This window comes from Colletotrichum lupini, chromosome 2, assembly GCF_023278565.1.
Source record: "Colletotrichum lupini chromosome 2, complete sequence".
Taxonomy (NCBI): domain Eukaryota; kingdom Fungi; phylum Ascomycota; class Sordariomycetes; order Glomerellales; family Glomerellaceae; genus Colletotrichum; species Colletotrichum lupini.
Window position 1 is genome coordinate 5,001,765 of NC_064675.1, and position 15,941 is coordinate 5,017,705.

The following is a 15,941-nucleotide window of genomic DNA, read 5'->3' on the forward strand; positions in this document are numbered from 1 at the left end:
GATCCCATAATCAACTTGGGTCGGAAAGCATGTGTATCCAGAGGTGACCAAGCCGACGCAATGAGTGCCGATCTCTTGGACCTCGACAGCTTTTATCAGAGCCCCCCGTCACAACAAAACCAACCGGGGGGCCAACAAGGCCAGTTACAACCGCAACGCCCGCAGCAAGTAACGGCATCGTCGACGGACCTCTTTGACTTTGCCTCCTTTAATAGCAACAGCAACAGTGTCGGCAGCAAGCCCGCGGCGGCACCCGCTCCGGCTCAGCAAACCGTACCATGGCCTAGTTTTGAGCCGCAGCAACCAAGTGGTGCTGCCGGCGGTGGCAGTAGCAGCAGCGGTGGATGGGGTGATTTCGGCGCTTTTTCATCGGGCTTCACCTCCTCGTCGACCTCAAACCAGGAGCCGAAGCAGAATCTGCAGAACGTCGAGGACGATGACGGATGGGGTGACTTTGAGGTTGCGGAACCTACACCCACTCAGCGCTCTTTCGTGCTGCCCCCGCAGACGAACAAGGCGAGGTCATCACCGCCGCCCAGGAACCGTATCGCGCGCGCCTCGACTTTTGATCTCATGACCAACAACCTCGTCAATGTCGTCGACATGCCCTATGGCTCGGGCCTGTCGCCCATACCCAGTCCTGGCCTCCCGTCGCCGAACCAGCAACCCGGGGCCAGTTCAGGACCCTCATGGCAGCAGACAAACCGACAACCTAGTCCCGGATTATCGTGGCAGACTGCGAACACCAAACCGGCAATTAGCCCAGGGTTCTCATCTCAGACGTCCTCGGCCAAGCCGCAGCCGAGCCCTGGATTCTCCAGTCAAATGTACGGAACTCAGAAGAACCCGAGTCCGAAGCCAGCTAAACAGTCGGATCCTAACATTCTCTTTGATGCTGAAGAGTTCGAGCTTCAAGGAGACAACGATAACGATGATGATGATGAATTTGGAGACTTCGAGACTGTTCAGACTCCCTTCCCAGGTGCGGACATGAGCCCGACCCTGGACCCAAGGCCGCCGACCCAACAACAGCCACCACCGCAGCCCGCAAAGCAACAACCACCTTCCATGGACCTCCTCTCTCTCGACGATGACTTCACTCCAGTCTCGCAGCCTCCGCAAAAGAGACCTCAGCTCTCTTCTTTGAATCTCAACGCGCCCACATCGCCGTACCCCCAGGCTCCCAAGTCGCCCTCCTTCCAGGAACGTAACCCCTTTCCAGGGCTCGGTCTCACCACACCCACTTATGGCGACTTCAAGAAGGAGGAAAAGAAGGACGAGAAGCCCGAGTCGCCTACGCCCGTCACAGCCTGGCCAGCTTTCGGACAGACCTCACCCACGAAGCCTTCCGCCGCTAAGAAGCCTTCTGCTACCACCAATCTTCAAAAGACGCAGGAGGAGGACGAGTGGCCAGACTTTGAGGATTTCCCCGACGACGAGCCTTCTGCGATTGATTCTTCCAGGCCCCCGGAGAGCTGGGATTGGGACGCGGTCGACGGCGTCAAGTCGTCCACTCCAGCTCCAGCTCCTGAATCCAGCACCACTAGCACCGCCAAGAAAGCAGCCCCTAAAACCACGAAAGAAGCATCACCGGCAACAGCCTCAGAAATCCCCGACGACGCCCCGCCGCCCATCAACATTCCTCCTCCCTCCGTCATCCTCTCCATCTTCCCGCAGTTACTCGACCTCGCAAACTCGTCACTCTTCAAACCCACGTCCCAGCTAGCGGCACCCATCCGGAAACGCATCCTCGAAGACCCGAGCACGGTGATCTTCCTCCGCGGCTACCTTCTCCTCGCCACCGTCGCCGCCCGCGTCATCGCGGGCCGCAAGCTCCGCTGGCACCGCGACAAGTTCTTGTCCCAGGGCATGGCCATCTCCGCGGCCGGCGCAAAGGGCATGAAGCTCGCGGGCGTGGACAAAGCGCAATCGGCGCGCGAGGACCGCGAGGCGGCGGACGTGGTGGGCGTGTGGAGGGAACACGTCGGCAGGCTCCGGTCCGCCGTCGCGGCGGCCAACTCCACCGCCGGCGCCAAGAATCCGCGGGACCAGCTCCGCGTGCCCGAACTCAACGAGACGATTCCCGTCTCGACGGCCAAGGTGGTGCCCACTGCGCCCAAGCCGTGCGTCATCTGCGGGCTGAAGCGCGACGAGCGGGTGAGCAAGGTGGACCATGAGGTCGAGGACAGCTTTGGGGAGTGGTGGGTTGAGCATTGGGGTCACAGGGCCTGCAAGAACTTTTGGGTCGAGCACGAGAAGCAGCTGCGTCAGAGGTAAAGGGAGACAGAGAGGGGAGTGGTTGTCGTAGTGGGCGGATGATGCGATTTACCTCGCATCTTGTATATAATTGCACTGCACATACATGATACCTCGAGTGCTTCATTTACATGGATTGACCGGCTAAGGTCTTTTTCCAAATATCAAGGGCATCTAGATTGACAACTCAACAATTCTACAGGTGAAGCTTGACTGGCGAGGCCTTCAGGCACAGTGGCAACTCGAACTGAAATGTGCAAAATCGGCTTGAGTTATCTCTGCGGCAGTGGACCATTCCTCAGAGGAGGGCCATGTGAGGAGCTGCGGGATGGGATCCTGACCGAAAATTCTATAGCGGCTCCAGCTGTGCATACCTACTGCCTTTACCTAGGCAAGGTAGCTCGGGGTGAGCTGTAGCTTATCAAGGAGCAAGGAAGGGGTACAATGCAGTCATGTTTAGTGAATGGCACGGGAGGGCTGCTCTTGGATTTGTTGACGGTTTGATCTACCCCGCTGTTGAGCTGCCTCGGTCAGCCAATCCGGAGTGCTGGAGGTGCAAAGTCTTCAGAGACTGTCCATTGGCATCGCGGCTCTGAGAGCTAGGGTCTCAGCAGCGACGGATGGCCGGACACTAGTCAAATGTCGGCAACGGCATCGTATGGTGACCGGCTAGCGGGGAGGCTGGCATTGAACGAATAGCAGGGCGTGATTGCTTCTCCCGTGCAGTCCGCGTAGTAAAGTGTGTGGCTTCGAGTTACACCAGATAAAGAGCTCTGTTTCTGTCGCAGGAAAGTCGAGAAACTTGACAGATATACGGGCGCTGGGTGCCATGTACTGTTGTATGAGCTGAGTCAATGCGGCGCAGGCGCAATCTCCAATGGGATTCCTGACATGCGATTTTGACAGATGGACGGCGTTTTGAGACCGTGACGAGTGGGAGGCTGGATCTGTCGGTGCCGTTTCGCTAAAGTGTCGGCCGCACTAGCCGGCCGCTCGCTCGACGTATAAAGAAGGGAAAGATGGCGGGGAGCCAAGCAATCAAAGTCACTTGTTCCCGCGCTGGATCACCGTTGACGCACGCTGCAGCGCCGCAGCGTGGTGACGGGTGGAGCAGCAAAGTTCCCTTATTGATCGGGGCGTTGCCGTACCATGCTGGAGGAGCCGAGGAGGTTTTTGGGGAATTGGTCAGCTCCTGGAGCTTGGGACGCCTGATGCGCAGCGACTCGAGCCTGCGACAGCTCTGAGGAACTTATCTGTCACTGAGGTGCAGACTGCGATTGCGATCCGAGCGAGACGGATGATGGCCACAAGAGCCGTTTGGTCGCATGTCGCGTGTCGCAAGTTGGGCAACATATGCCAAGTTGGATTGGACACTTGTTCGATCTGAAAGCTCGCCAGCGGAAGGTCCGATGCGGCTGGGTCAGGCACCACTGGCAGCAGATCCCAGGTAGGCTAGCAATGCGCATTACTTTGAAAGATTCAACCCTGGAATGGAAGACGATTCGAGACGGTCGGGAATGCTTCTTCCCTGTCGTGTGCCCTGGCGGGGATCAGTCCGAGGGAGAGCTACAATACTATGTAAGAGTACTACTGACATGTACTTCAAGAGGCCGCCTGAACGAGGGCCCCGAGCCAAAGTTTGCACCCCACCATTGAGGAGGTGTAAGTGGTGTGAGAGACAGAGGAAGAGATGGATGAACAGGTCTATCGAGGCTCGTGTGCTGAGGGAGGCATCGCAGTCCTTGTGAATATGGCGTGCCTGTGATAGTGGCCGATACCTAGGCGAAAGATTGAGGCAGTCGAGGGGTTTTGGAGGGGACAGAGCTTGGATGCGAGACAGCTGGTCGCTTGGTGTCTCGTCTGCTCCATCTTCCGTCGTTACCTCACACCTGATCTTGCCGCATATCCAAAGTCGCATCCGTGAGTACCAGGGAAGACGGGAAATGGCAAGGAGGTGGAGGAGGTGGGTGTTTCCAGCTTCTTGAAGCCCGCCCGGACGGAAACTTGAAGGTTCCATGAGTGAGTGCCCCTCGAAAGGAAGGAGCCCAAGTGCTAGGTAAGCTCCATGTGGCGTGGAGGGGTCCCGTCCAAGGTGAAGTACCTACCTTACCTACCTCACCTCCCATGCCTCAAGATGTACAGGCAAGATACCACTCGGGAAGCATGTGCAGGAGGGGCAGGATACTTGCTGTGACGATGGCCCTAGCGTTGCGACATGTATTGCTACGGCCAACTTCCGCCGATGAGGTACACGTGACCAATTGTTGCAGGGTGGGGCCATCGGTAGCCAGCGTTGAGGTCTGGATGCGCTTTCCTCTATTCACTGTCGTACCTACCCGGTCTTCCTGCCCACTCAAGCCCCTCACAGATCAGTCCCTTCCATCTTCCAGCGACGAGCTCCCCCGATTCTTTCCCCAGCACACCTAAGTACCATACCTTCCCTTACGCGACCCATTCTGGACCACAGACTTCCACTCAAGTATCCGCAAGGTACCTCTTGCACCACAACTTCCATTACACCCGACCACAGCTTAGGTACCTACCTTACACAACCACCACCACCAGACACCTTCAATAGCCAGGCCGGGTACACCTGTCTTGCTGCTCTAACTCACATTATCGTAAGTACCTTCTACCTTTGCTTTTCCCAGCCCATCCAGAAAAGAAGGAGTTTGAAAAAAATACTGAGGCGCACTTTCCCTCCCATCGCTCTCACACACTCACATTTACCTACCGACTTTTTCTCCTCCCATTTTCCGCTCCCACTCTTCTTTTCCTTCACCTCACTTCTCCACGACCGACCTCACTTCTCTCTCCCGGCCTCCAACTCTTCACCTCTTCCACCTCTTCACCTCACCAACTCTTCCAAAACAATTCCTCTCACGACCGCCTCTTCAACTCTTCCACTCCCACTCTCAACCTCTCGCCCACACCCGAGCGCCTCTACCTCTCTCCCATCTACTCCTCTACCCCTCCATTTCTCAACTTTCCCGATCCACCACCCACTTCAATCCACCACCTCATCCTCCCCGCCACCCACTACGCAACTACACATCCGTCACCGCAAACGAGCTGCACCAACGCACTCCAACCTACCAATCTCTACAGACCGAAGCTTCCGCTTTACGGATTCAATTCACTAACGTCCTGCTTTATTGCTTGACAGCTGAATTTCTACAAGTTTCACGCTTCCACGTCAGCGCATTAACTTGCAGCCAGTACCTTCCTGATCAAAAGTTCAGGAAAATACTACAGTAAGTTGCAGCACACAAAACTACCACCCCGCGCCATCATTACCCCCACTTTGAACGTGCAAGAGCTCCTGGCGTCAATCCGTCCACTATATCAGGACGGGTCAGGGTCAGGCATAGCTGACCCTGAAAATCGTCACGCTCTATATGGTATAAAAAATCCCGACTACCAAAGTTACGTGCCACGGCCACGGTTTGGAGGTAGTGTCGATTCTCCTGTTCACCTTCACGCGTCCTCGGGTGGGGAAGTTGACGTGCCTGCCCTGGACTATCGGGAAAACCACAACTTCTACAAAATCTGAACTCTTACTCTCCCTTGCCTTTCACTCTTTCCTCCCACTACACCACTTCCTTTTTCACCCATTTTTGGGTTATTTGTTGGATTATTGTACTAATTGCGCCTTTCTTTTAGAATCCTTTTCGAATCAATTGCCCCAAGCACTTTTCGAATCGCTCAAAATGTCCGCTACTCAGGATAACATTGCTGCCAACGGCAACGACCTCGTCGGCTCCCTCGACCAGTTGAAGCTTGATGATGGCGAGACCCGTCTTGGCCCTGACGGAGAGCCCGCACCCCGCACCGACGAGGAGTACGCCGGCTCTCAGCTCACTTTGAGAGCCATCGTTTCCTCCAAGGAGGCCGGTGTCATTATTGGAAAGGCTGGCAAGAATGTCGCCGAGCTTCGCGACGAGACTGGCGTCAAGGCCGGTGTCAGCAAGGTCGTCCAGGGCGTTCACGATCGTGTTCTCACCATCACCGGTGGCTGCCAGGCCATTTCTGAGGCCTATGCGATTGTCGCGCGCGCTCTCCTCGAGGGCGCTCCCGCCATGGGCATGGGAGGTGTTGTCTCCAACACTGGCACCCATCGTAAGTCTACCTCATGTAGTGCGCAAGGAAGAAATCGCTGACATAGCAATCTCAGCCATCAAGCTCTTGATTTCCCACAACCAGATGGGTACCATCATCGGTCGCCAAGGTCTCAAGATTAAGCACATCCAGGATGTGTCGGGCGTTCGCATGGTTGCCCAGAAGGAGATGCTACCCCAGTCCACTGAGCGCATCGTTGAGGTCCAAGGCACACCCGAGGGCATCAAGGGTGCGATTTGGGAAATCTGCAAGTGTCTCGTCGACGATTGGCAGAGAGGCACTGGTACCGTCCTCTACAACCCGGTCGTTCGCACTCAGCCGGGCACAACCTCCACCGTCAGCGGCACTTCAAACAGCTACTCTTCCGGTGGCGGTCGCGCCTCAGAGTACTCTGCCCCCCGCGTCATGCGCACTGGAAACGGTGCCGACTTCAGCACTACTACCAACAACGGCGGCAGTGGTGGTCGTCCTTACGGCCGTCGTTCCGATTCTGATGCTGCTTCCCGAGGCCCTCCCACCCACGACGAGAATGGTGAGGAGCTCCAGACTCAGAACATTAGCATTCCTGCTGATATGGTCGGTTGCATCATTGGCCGCGCTGGAAGCAAGATCTCCGAGATCCGCAAAACCTCTGGTGCCCGCATCTCTATCGCAAAGGTATGACACCTATTTACCACAAAACTCCATGCTCAAGATAACTAATCTGTCCAGGCTCCCCACGACGAGAGTGGCGAACGCATGTTCACCATCATGGGTACCGCCAAGGCTAACGAGTCTGCCCTTTTCCTGCTCTACGAGAACCTTGAGGCGGAGAAGATGCGCCGCCAGACGGCCAACTCTCCCGAGTAAAAAAAAGCGTTTTCAGAATCGTCCCTTTTCAGTTCGTCATCCGGCCTCAGGGGCCGGTACTTGCAGACAATGGCCGCAAGGCTCAATATCTGAGATGAGGAGTGTCTTACTTCAGCACATCATCTCTGGGACGCGACAAAACGCTTTTCTCAATTGCTTTGTTTTTCTTCGACTTTCGAATATCTGGGCCAAGGATCCCCAGACACGCGCACAAGTATGGTCGCCGGGATGGGACCACGACAACTTTCACTTTCCGTCTTCATGAACGCTTCGAGTTGCTTTTTGGGAGGATGGTCCTCCGGTCTACGTTTGGGCAGGCATCAGAGGTCCCTAGGTCTACGGACAGGGATTGTATTCAGCCTTTCCAAACCGAACATACGGCACGACTTATGATTACCTCATGCGGATACCTCTTTGAAGCAGAGTTGCTTGCTTCAAAAACATTAGTAATGAAAATCGGCCAGCAACTCTACACCCGACCCTGTTTACCCATCCCCAACCCGCCACGATTTCTCACTGGACCGAAGATATCCTCAGTGGCCTGTGTTTTCCAGCCGCTTTTTGGGCTATGGAACTCTTTACTCTCTTGGTATTGACTTCCGATGCCAGGGGGATTCCAGATAGTACATCCGACCCATAGCTAGGCGAATTAACACGTTTGAGAAAGGCCGCTCATAAAATCCTTGTCTCGTTGTCATTGATGTGTCTTGGAAACCTGTCGTGAACGTAGTCGGAAGGATGGTCTACTGGAGATGATGGCGTTCACTCCTATGATGTCCAATCACTGGAAATGGCAAAGGCGAAGCGACCGAATCCATGGCGTTCTTGTCTCTATCATATGGGGTACTCACAAACGTAGCTGGTCATTTTCCAAAGACATTCGCTCTACAAGTAAGCATAGGCTGAGAAGGATGGTTGGAAGGTGTCGAATTGCTTCCAGGATAGATTTGCGATCATGATGTGATTGGCCAATGTCAAGCGGGGTCTTGGGGACAAATGTTTGCAATGCCGATCCGGAGAGGAGACACTGGGCTGGGCTGATTCCTGATAAGGTTAGGGCGGCGGCAAGCAAGCAGTGGAGGGGAGGGACCCTGAAGAGGCTTGGGCGGAATGGGTGCAGCGTGGTGTGCGTGGGTTGTGTGGTTCGGGGGGGACCTGGGGGTAAGATGCAACGGGTAAGCTGTCCACCTTATTTTTATTTTGGGATGAAGCCAACCTGTCATTTGCCCAGCTGCTCCTTTGACGTTTACTGTCTGCATTCGCTTGTCTCCGTGTCCACATCTCCATCTCGGGTGTCTATCTTGCTGCTGCTCAAGCTCGAGGTATTGTAGCACTTTCGTTCTCTTCAACAAACATCTTTTTCCTTCCAAGCTTGCATTTTTAGAAGCTTCGCAGCCAGTCGTTGTCGCTCCCTTGCAGCGTTTCGTTTATCCGGCCCCTTAGCTGCGCGCGCCCATCGTCCACGCTCAACGGGTATTGAGTCGCGCACCCATACTCGAGCTTTCTTTTCCTGTCTTTCGACACCAGCTTTTTGCAACACGACACAGCAATCGATTCCCAGGAGAAAGAAACACAGCGACGCAATGGCGCGCTCGAAGCAGGCCACCCCTATCCGTCGACAGACATCGTCCGAATACTTTAGCAAAGCGGACACCCTCAAGCGAACGCCCAGCAACGGCAATGGCGCCGCGACTTCTGTGACTACGAAGGAGGCCAACGGCAAGGTTGTCGCCACACCTGCGTCGGCGGTTGTTGAGGCAAAGGAGGCCGGCGCCCTCCAAATCCTGATTGCTGTAGGCGGTATCTACGCCTCATTGTACGTCCTGTGATTCTCTTGACTCCCCTAATCCCATGCCCTCTCCGAATACCTCTTCGCTCGGCGCATTGCTGACAAAAGACCTCGCGCAGTCTGACATGGGCCTACCTCCAAGAGAAGCTCACGACGACGCCCTACGGCCCAACGTCCAAACCCGAAGTCTTCAAGTACCCCGTCTTCCTCAACACGATCCAGTCTCTCTTCGCCGCGACGACGGGCCTTCTCTACCTGTGGTTCTCCTCCCGCAACGCCGCCTCCCTCCCGCCCGTCTTCCCCTCGCGCGGCATCGTCATGCCCCTCGCTCTCGTCGCCGTCACCTCCTCCCTCGCCTCGCCCTTTGGCTACGCCTCCCTGGCGCACATTGACTACATCACCTTTTTGCTCGCAAAGTCCTGCAAGCTAGTGCCCGTCATGCTCCTCCACACGACTCTCTTTGGCAAGCGCTACCCGCTGTACAAGTACCTGGTCGTCGCGGGCGTCACGGCGGGCGTCGCCGTCTTTACCTTGCACTCGGGCAGCAAGAAGAAGAAGTCCGTCGTCAACCCGGACGCCAACATGCCCTGGGGCATGCTGCTTCTCAGCATCAACCTGCTGTTTGACGGCCTCACCAACAGCACCCAGGACTACATCTTTAGCACCTTCAAGGGATACACCGGCCCGCAGATGATGTGCGCCAACAACCTCATGAGCACGGCCGTCACGCTGGGCTACCTCGTGCTCAGCCCCTGGCTCGTCCACACCGGTCTCGGCGAGTATCTCGGCATGGACGTCGCCGGCAGCGCGGGCGAGCTGACGGCGGCGCTGGGTTTCATGGCGCGGTACCCCGCCGTGTGGTGGGATGTCCTCGGCTTCGCGGCGTGCGGCGCCGTCGGCCAGGTCTTTATCTGTATGTATTGGTCTATTTTCCTCCCGATACCTGAGAAACAACAGCCCTACTAACACTGCCGGCCTTTTGTAGTCTACACCCTCTCCACCTTCTCCTCGGTCCTCCTCGTCACCGTCACAGTCACCCGCAAGATGGTCACCATGGCCCTCTCCGTCTTCGCCTTCGGCCACAGCCTCACGAGCATGCAGTGGGCCGGCGTCTCCCTCGTCTTTGGCGCCATTGGCGCCGAGGCGCAGATTGCTACCAAGGAGAAGAGGGCCAAGGAGGCTGCGAAGCGCGCGGCGGCTGCTGGGAAGACGCAGTAAACACAAGGGGGGAAAGGAATGTTCTTTCAAGGTTGTTTAGCTTTGTATGCGGCACCCTTGCTTTAAGAGGGATCTTGACTGCAAGGCGGCAACTTCTTCTTCCTTCACGTTGACTTTTTTTCTATCTGAACCCCCTTTCTTGATTGAACTACTTTCTCATCCTCTTTGAGATATCCCAAAACCCTGTCAGCCCCGTGGTACACAACACAAAGGCCACACTTGTTCCTTTCTCGAGGCGGGGGCCCAAACAAGAATAACAGAACTACCCATCCCTCTAAAGCCTGTAAATAACAACACACATCGTACAAAAGACTTCAAAAAAAGGGAAAGCCTCAAAGTCGGGGGCCGGCGTTTGGTTGGCGTTTTTTTTCTTTTTTTCTAGTATAGAATTATATAAGGATACAGACACATACAGAGAGTATACACCAAAGATCTGAGACTTTTTTTCTCTGATAAAAGATGTCTTCTTCCTCTTTCGATACCAAGCATGATGATCATTGATCGAATCGCCTCGCGTCTGCTTCTTAACCTCTCTCTGCCCCATCTCCCCAGCCTCGCAGACTAAGATACTGTCTGTTTCATTCATCTACAGCAGAAGGAGTGTATGAATGTACACATGTATATGTGTGTGTGTGTGCGTGTGCTTCAAAAGGTGATGATAAAGGCCTTGCTCAACGCGAATCCTGAGATATGCCCCTCTGGCACGCCACGAACGCGCAGAGCCCGGCTAGACAGGTGAGGACTTCTCAGCGGGAAAAAAAAAAGTACTCTGCCCAAATCCCCTGAATGCCAACCCCGCCCGTTACGAACCCTAGGAGCCAGCAACATCAGCATCCAGACTCACAGGCAAAAAAAAAGTAAAAACATGTAGCTTCACTATCGAGGTCCTGTGCAACAAAGGGAAAAGGGGTTCAGGAAGAGGCAAGCCAAACAATCCGGCATTCATTCTTTTTTTCGCTGTAAAATACCCCCACATTCTCATCTCACTCTGCTCATAGCGTAAGTAGGTAATCATCAGAACCAGCAGGTATTAGACTGGGGTCAGAGTGTGTGCCTTGTCATGCGTGTTGGACTACAAATCTTTTTACTCACTCCTCTGGACCTATGTGGAAATCCTTCACGTACAAAAAGCCCCCCAAGACGAGAAAATGTCTTACTTACACACACTCCACCGGGACTGCTGGAGGGAGTATAGAAGTTCGACAATGTGTAGGCTATTGGGGACTTTTGTAAGGAGTGTTGAACGTCAGGCAAACCCAACGCTTTGTATAGCAAGATGAGAATGGAAGTCAGACATATTGCCAACACCGCTCTGAGCCTTGTCTTTGACAATTATCCTACATCGGTACCACGAAAAGACCAGCAGGACATGGACTTGTGAGCACACACCTTGTTTTGCTGGTGAATCACTTATGCATAGCATCATCACATTCACACAGAAACAATCAGAAACACTTGGTAATGCATACTTTGTATGGCTCTTCGTTTTTTTACAATTCATCTACCTCACTCCCCCTCCACCCCATCCATGCATGCAGTTGTGGTATCCTCGTCTCATCCTCTCCTGCTTCCCTTTGGACTCCATATGCGTTGCGGTAGACTCATCCGTAGATGGACCGCATTGAAAGGAAAAGAAAAAAGAAAACCCAAGCCTCAAACACAAGAAAATAGCATGGTGTCTTTGTGAGTGTTCCTCACGGCCGTACTCTCTTTCCAAGCGAGCCGGCCCCCGTCGGGAAAGTGCCTCATGAGATATAAGCCTGTACCAAAATCCCTTCCAACTCCGTCGTCCAAAGTGGGCACGCCAATAAACGATTGCAAGAAAGATGGCCGATCCCCGGTAGTCCTTGACTGTCCATGTCCAAACGATGAGAGACGTGCCTCCCATCTCTCCCGTTTCAATATTTGCGTTGTGAAAACGCAATTCTAAATTACATATTTTGGTTTATGGTTGTAGGGTACTTTTTCCGCAAAGTGGTTACGTGACGAAAGCCGTTGTCTCGCCACTCGCTGCGCTCTGAAAAAAAGGCTTGAAAACGACAAAAGAGATGCCAACTCCAGGTGGATGCACCATTGAGCTAGGCTGGTGTTTGTATGAATTGGGAAGTAGGCACGTCCACACAATGGTCGGCAAGTTCCACTGTTGTCCTCCTTTTCGGTCCTTTGCCATTGACGATACGACTAATGCAACTGCCTTTTGATCGATTGATGCAGATCAAGGTATTCGAGTGTTTGCCGTGCACTTGTTTCGGAAATCGTCCAAGGCCTCGGTGTCCGTCAACCTCGTAACGATTGCAACGATGGTCGCTGCATTGTTGCAATGCACGCGTATTTGACTAGTTCCATGTCGCAAAAAATAGCAACAATAGTCAAAGTTCGGCCGAGTACCGCCGAGGTAGTTCGGTCCCGGGGCGTTTGGTGCTAGTGACTAGTGGCGGTGTGTTCCGTCCTGGCTGTGGTCATAGCAGCTCATCAATAGACCTCACAATTGGCGTTTCACCTTTTGTAGGCGGACTGCGCGGGTCGGCAACCTGGGTGGGTCGTCCGAAGGGGTAGAAAGGATCCCTGGTGAACATTGTTTCTCTAGGCGAGAACAGGCCTTCGCTTGGAGTTGGCGGAACCTCGACAAATTGCATGCCTGGAAATCCGTGATGGGAATCGTGCAGCGGGTTCTTCGTCATCGTCTCGGCCCGGGGTGACAGGAGAGCCGCGTCGTCAGGAACTGCGCCAACCATGAAGTGTCTATCTTTGGGAGCCGTAGCCTCCTCTTCGCGTTCCAGTGATGGGCCAAGGTTCAGACTAGAAAATCCAAAGCCAGCGGCAGGACCGAATCGGTGAGCTCCAAATCCGGGAGAAGGGGGCGGGCCAGGCGACGGCGGCGGCTTGGCAAAGAACGATGATGACGATGGTGGTGCAAGGCCCGAAACTGGCGGCGTAGGCTTGAAAGGCATCAAGCGATCAACGTCAAAGTTCCCAAACTTGGCAGAATTGTCGTTCTCCTTTTCTGACCAGGAGAAGCTTGATGGCGCTGAAGACGGACCAGGTGAGATTGGCTGACTGCCGGGTGTTGAAAGGCCTCTGGCACGGGTAGGGCTGCCCTTCTTCGGGCTCGAGGTTCCAGAGCTTCCTTCCTTCTCTCCAGGCAGAGGAGCGGTCAAAGGCTCTTTGGGTGCAATGTCAATAGCCGCATCTGCAGAGAGTGTCAGGCGGTGCTTCGTAGGGCTTCGTCCAGTGCGAGGGCGGAAGGCTGATCCAGGCGAGGTCTTCTTCTTCGACATCTGCTTCTGGAAATCCTGCAAGCAGTACATGAGCTTCATGTTGGGGCTGATCCACTTGCTCTTCTCCTGGGCGGCGTAGTAAGCGTCGTTGACGCTGAGCTCGGGGTTGCGGTACAAGCCGTAAGCAATAATGAGACTGGCGGATCGACTTGCGCCTTGCTGGCAGTGGACGAGCACCTTCTTACCCTCCTTCGTCCGTGTCTCAATGGTCTCGCAGAGGTGCATCAGATCCTGCGCAATATCCGTATTGTGGTCCCAGGGCATGTGGATGTACTCTGGGCGCTTGATAGAGAATGACATGGCCTTGGGCGTTGTCGGTGTTTCCGGTTTGTCGTTGGTTGGGAACTCGAAGGCGGTAGAAAAGCTAGCGTTTGACACAGCCGTGTCGGGAATGGGGCTGAGGACGGCTGGAGAGTCTGACATGACCTCGTCTGACTTGGGCAAGAAGTTGAAGGGGTTGTTAACTTCCCGCGCGACATTGATGACGGTGTCAAATTTGGAGGCTTCGTCGGCGGTCGGCTCCAAGTACAGATAGACATTGTCTTCGTAAATTGCAATGGGGCCATCCGGATAACCCGGCGTCTTCTGGTCCTCATTGTTCTCGTTCTCGTGGTAAGGTTCGAAATCGAGGGCGGCGCGGCTCGCGAGCTGAGTCCTAATGGGCGAATCCTCCTCAACGATTGTCGTGTCGAACGACTGGCCCATACCAGTCTTTGTCGGCCTCAAAAACTCCGAAAGACCCGACTCGTTTCTTTCCAAAACCTTGGGGAAAGTCATTCCACCCGGAGGGCCAAAAGTCGCAGACTTCAGCGAGGGCAGCATGTGAGGTGACGAGGTCGAGTGCTTGAGGGCTCGTCTCTGCAAAATGGGTGCCATACCAGGGGTGCCGGGGACCTCTAGGGTATTTCGCATGACCAGATCTGACGTTTGGGTCTTGAGGCTGAGCTGACTAGGCTTGCGCTTCATTGCTGGAATGGTCGGCTTGATGAAAGAGGGCGATGCGGGCTCGGAAACCAGTGTTGAGGCACTATTTCCCATGAAAGGCGGCTGAATTGACAGGCCCTTCATGTTCTTAGGACGACGCGGCGAAGGAGACGTCATCGGACGGCCGAAGCTAGTGGTTTCTGCTGCGGACATGGTGTTCATTGAAGACAATGGACCAAGGCCGCCAAAGGACGTGGCCGGGAAAGAGTTTAGGGGTATCAAGTTGACGGGAGAATCGGGGGATGATGAAGGGGACGGGTCCGACAGCGGGGAGCAGTCACTTGTTGAGAGCGTCGTTGTGGGCGAAGACTCGGCAGACTCGGACGCCTGAGTAGAGGTGCTATCGTGGTGCTTGTGAGAGTGGTCCATGGTCGGTCGCAAGGACTGGACCGGGCTGGCCAAGGGCTTTCCGGTGGCCTCCATATCGATCAATTTGGGGTCGACGAGGGTGACGGTCTCTTGAGCGGCGATTGTCTCTGCGTCAAGATCGAAGACTGACATGAAAGAGGGGATTTGATCTTCGTAGATCCTTCTTGCCGCTGCTGACGGCATGGTTCTGTGTACCTTTTGAATGGGCTGCCCGAATCCCTTCTCTCTTTCTCTTCTCTTGCGCGAGGGAAACGTGTTGGCGGCAGTCTCGGGTGACGAGACTGTGTAGGCCGCGAGGGGCAACATTGGCGTAATGATTAAAGAAATGGTTGCGGCGTTTGGCGTGGAAGGAGCGGGAGTCGCGGTTGATGTCTGTAGAATGGAAAGAAAAGGCCGGTTGGCAGGCGAGCGGGCGGGCGATTGATTGTAGATCGGAGGACAGCGCTGCTGAATCCCGTGGATGGTTTTGTGTCCTCGTCGTCGGCGGGGTGGTTGTGGTGGTCCAAGTCTCTCGGCAGGACCGAAGTGTCTCTCTGTTCTCTAACTCCTCCTCGTACTCGGGGCGGTGCCGCAGGGTGCGCAGGGCAGGTGACCAGTCTCGCGACAGGAATAGGTCAGTCGAGGGTTCGTATGCGGCGGGGTCCTGGTGGATAGTGGGCAAGAGTAGTAGGATGGTCGTCGTGGTGGTGGTTCGTGAGGTAGGAAGGAGGATAGAGGAAGACGAAGGGGAAGAAGAGTAGTAAGTTTGGTTGGTGATGGAAGAGAAATGGAGAAGAGAGAAAACAATGGCTAGTGGTCACGACGAAAACGGCGGCTCGGGGTTAGCACATGCTGTTGGTGGGAAAGAGATGTGGCACGGTCCGGTCAATACGGATGCATGGAAATCGCCAGGCGGGTATGCGTAAGGTGAGTGTAAGGTAAGGTGGTTGAAGGAAGAAGGATACTGAAGCTGGATTGGATTTGCTTGGTTTGAAAGGCGGCAGAGTATCCGTAGAATTGAGAATAAGGGGAGGTAGTGAATAAGAGAAGAGGGGGTGTGTGTGGTGATTTGGGATTGGGGTGGGAAGAAGGGAAAATGG

General features: G+C 54.7%; 5 protein-coding genes across 5 annotated transcripts; 3 read left to right on the forward strand and 2 right to left on the reverse strand.

Annotated features, from left to right (window-relative positions):
• Positions 1–60: 60 nt before the first annotated feature.
• CLUP02_03830 (uncharacterized protein) lies at positions 61–2,277 on the forward strand (the record flags this gene model as incomplete). The annotated part of the gene is made up of 1 exon (XM_049282847.1): positions 61–2,277. The coding sequence occupies one exon, from the start codon at positions 61–63 to the stop codon at positions 2,275–2,277; it is 2,217 nt and encodes a 738-aa protein (XP_049139990.1).
• A 435-nt stretch (positions 2,278–2,712) lies between these two features.
• CLUP02_03831 (uncharacterized protein) lies at positions 2,713–4,273 on the reverse strand (the record flags this gene model as incomplete). The annotated part of the gene is made up of 7 exons (XM_049282848.1): positions 2,713–2,777; positions 2,829–2,887; positions 3,017–3,197; positions 3,259–3,496; positions 3,529–3,671; positions 3,741–3,796; positions 3,852–4,273. 7 exons carry the CDS (start codon positions 4,271–4,273, stop codon positions 2,713–2,715), a joined length of 1,164 nt encoding a protein of 387 aa, XP_049139991.1.
• A 107-nt stretch (positions 4,274–4,380) lies between these two features.
• Positions 4,381–5,809, forward strand: CLUP02_03832 (uncharacterized protein; the record flags this gene model as incomplete). Its single annotated transcript, XM_049282849.1, has 5 exons — positions 4,381–4,554; positions 4,625–4,735; positions 4,822–4,843; positions 4,908–5,400; positions 5,476–5,809. The coding sequence occupies 5 exons, from the start codon at positions 4,381–4,383 to the stop codon at positions 5,807–5,809; spliced, it is 1,134 nt and encodes a 377-aa protein (XP_049139992.1).
• Positions 5,810–5,966: 157 nt separating this feature from the next.
• On the forward strand, positions 5,967–10,231 carry CLUP02_03833 (UAA transporter; the record flags this gene model as incomplete). The annotated part of the gene is made up of 10 exons (XM_049282850.1): positions 5,967–6,375; positions 6,431–7,032; positions 7,087–7,220; positions 7,340–7,813; positions 7,955–8,146; positions 8,204–8,338; positions 8,456–8,551; positions 8,609–9,040; positions 9,133–9,926; positions 9,999–10,231. 10 exons carry the CDS (start codon positions 5,967–5,969, stop codon positions 10,229–10,231), a joined length of 3,501 nt encoding a protein of 1,166 aa, XP_049139993.1.
• A 2,459-nt stretch (positions 10,232–12,690) lies between these two features.
• On the reverse strand, positions 12,691–15,168 carry CLUP02_03834 (dual specificity phosphatase; the record flags this gene model as incomplete). The annotated part of the gene is made up of 1 exon (XM_049282851.1): positions 12,691–15,168. The coding sequence occupies one exon, from the start codon at positions 15,166–15,168 to the stop codon at positions 12,691–12,693; it is 2,478 nt and encodes an 825-aa protein (XP_049139994.1).
• Positions 15,169–15,941: the final 773 nt, after the last annotated feature.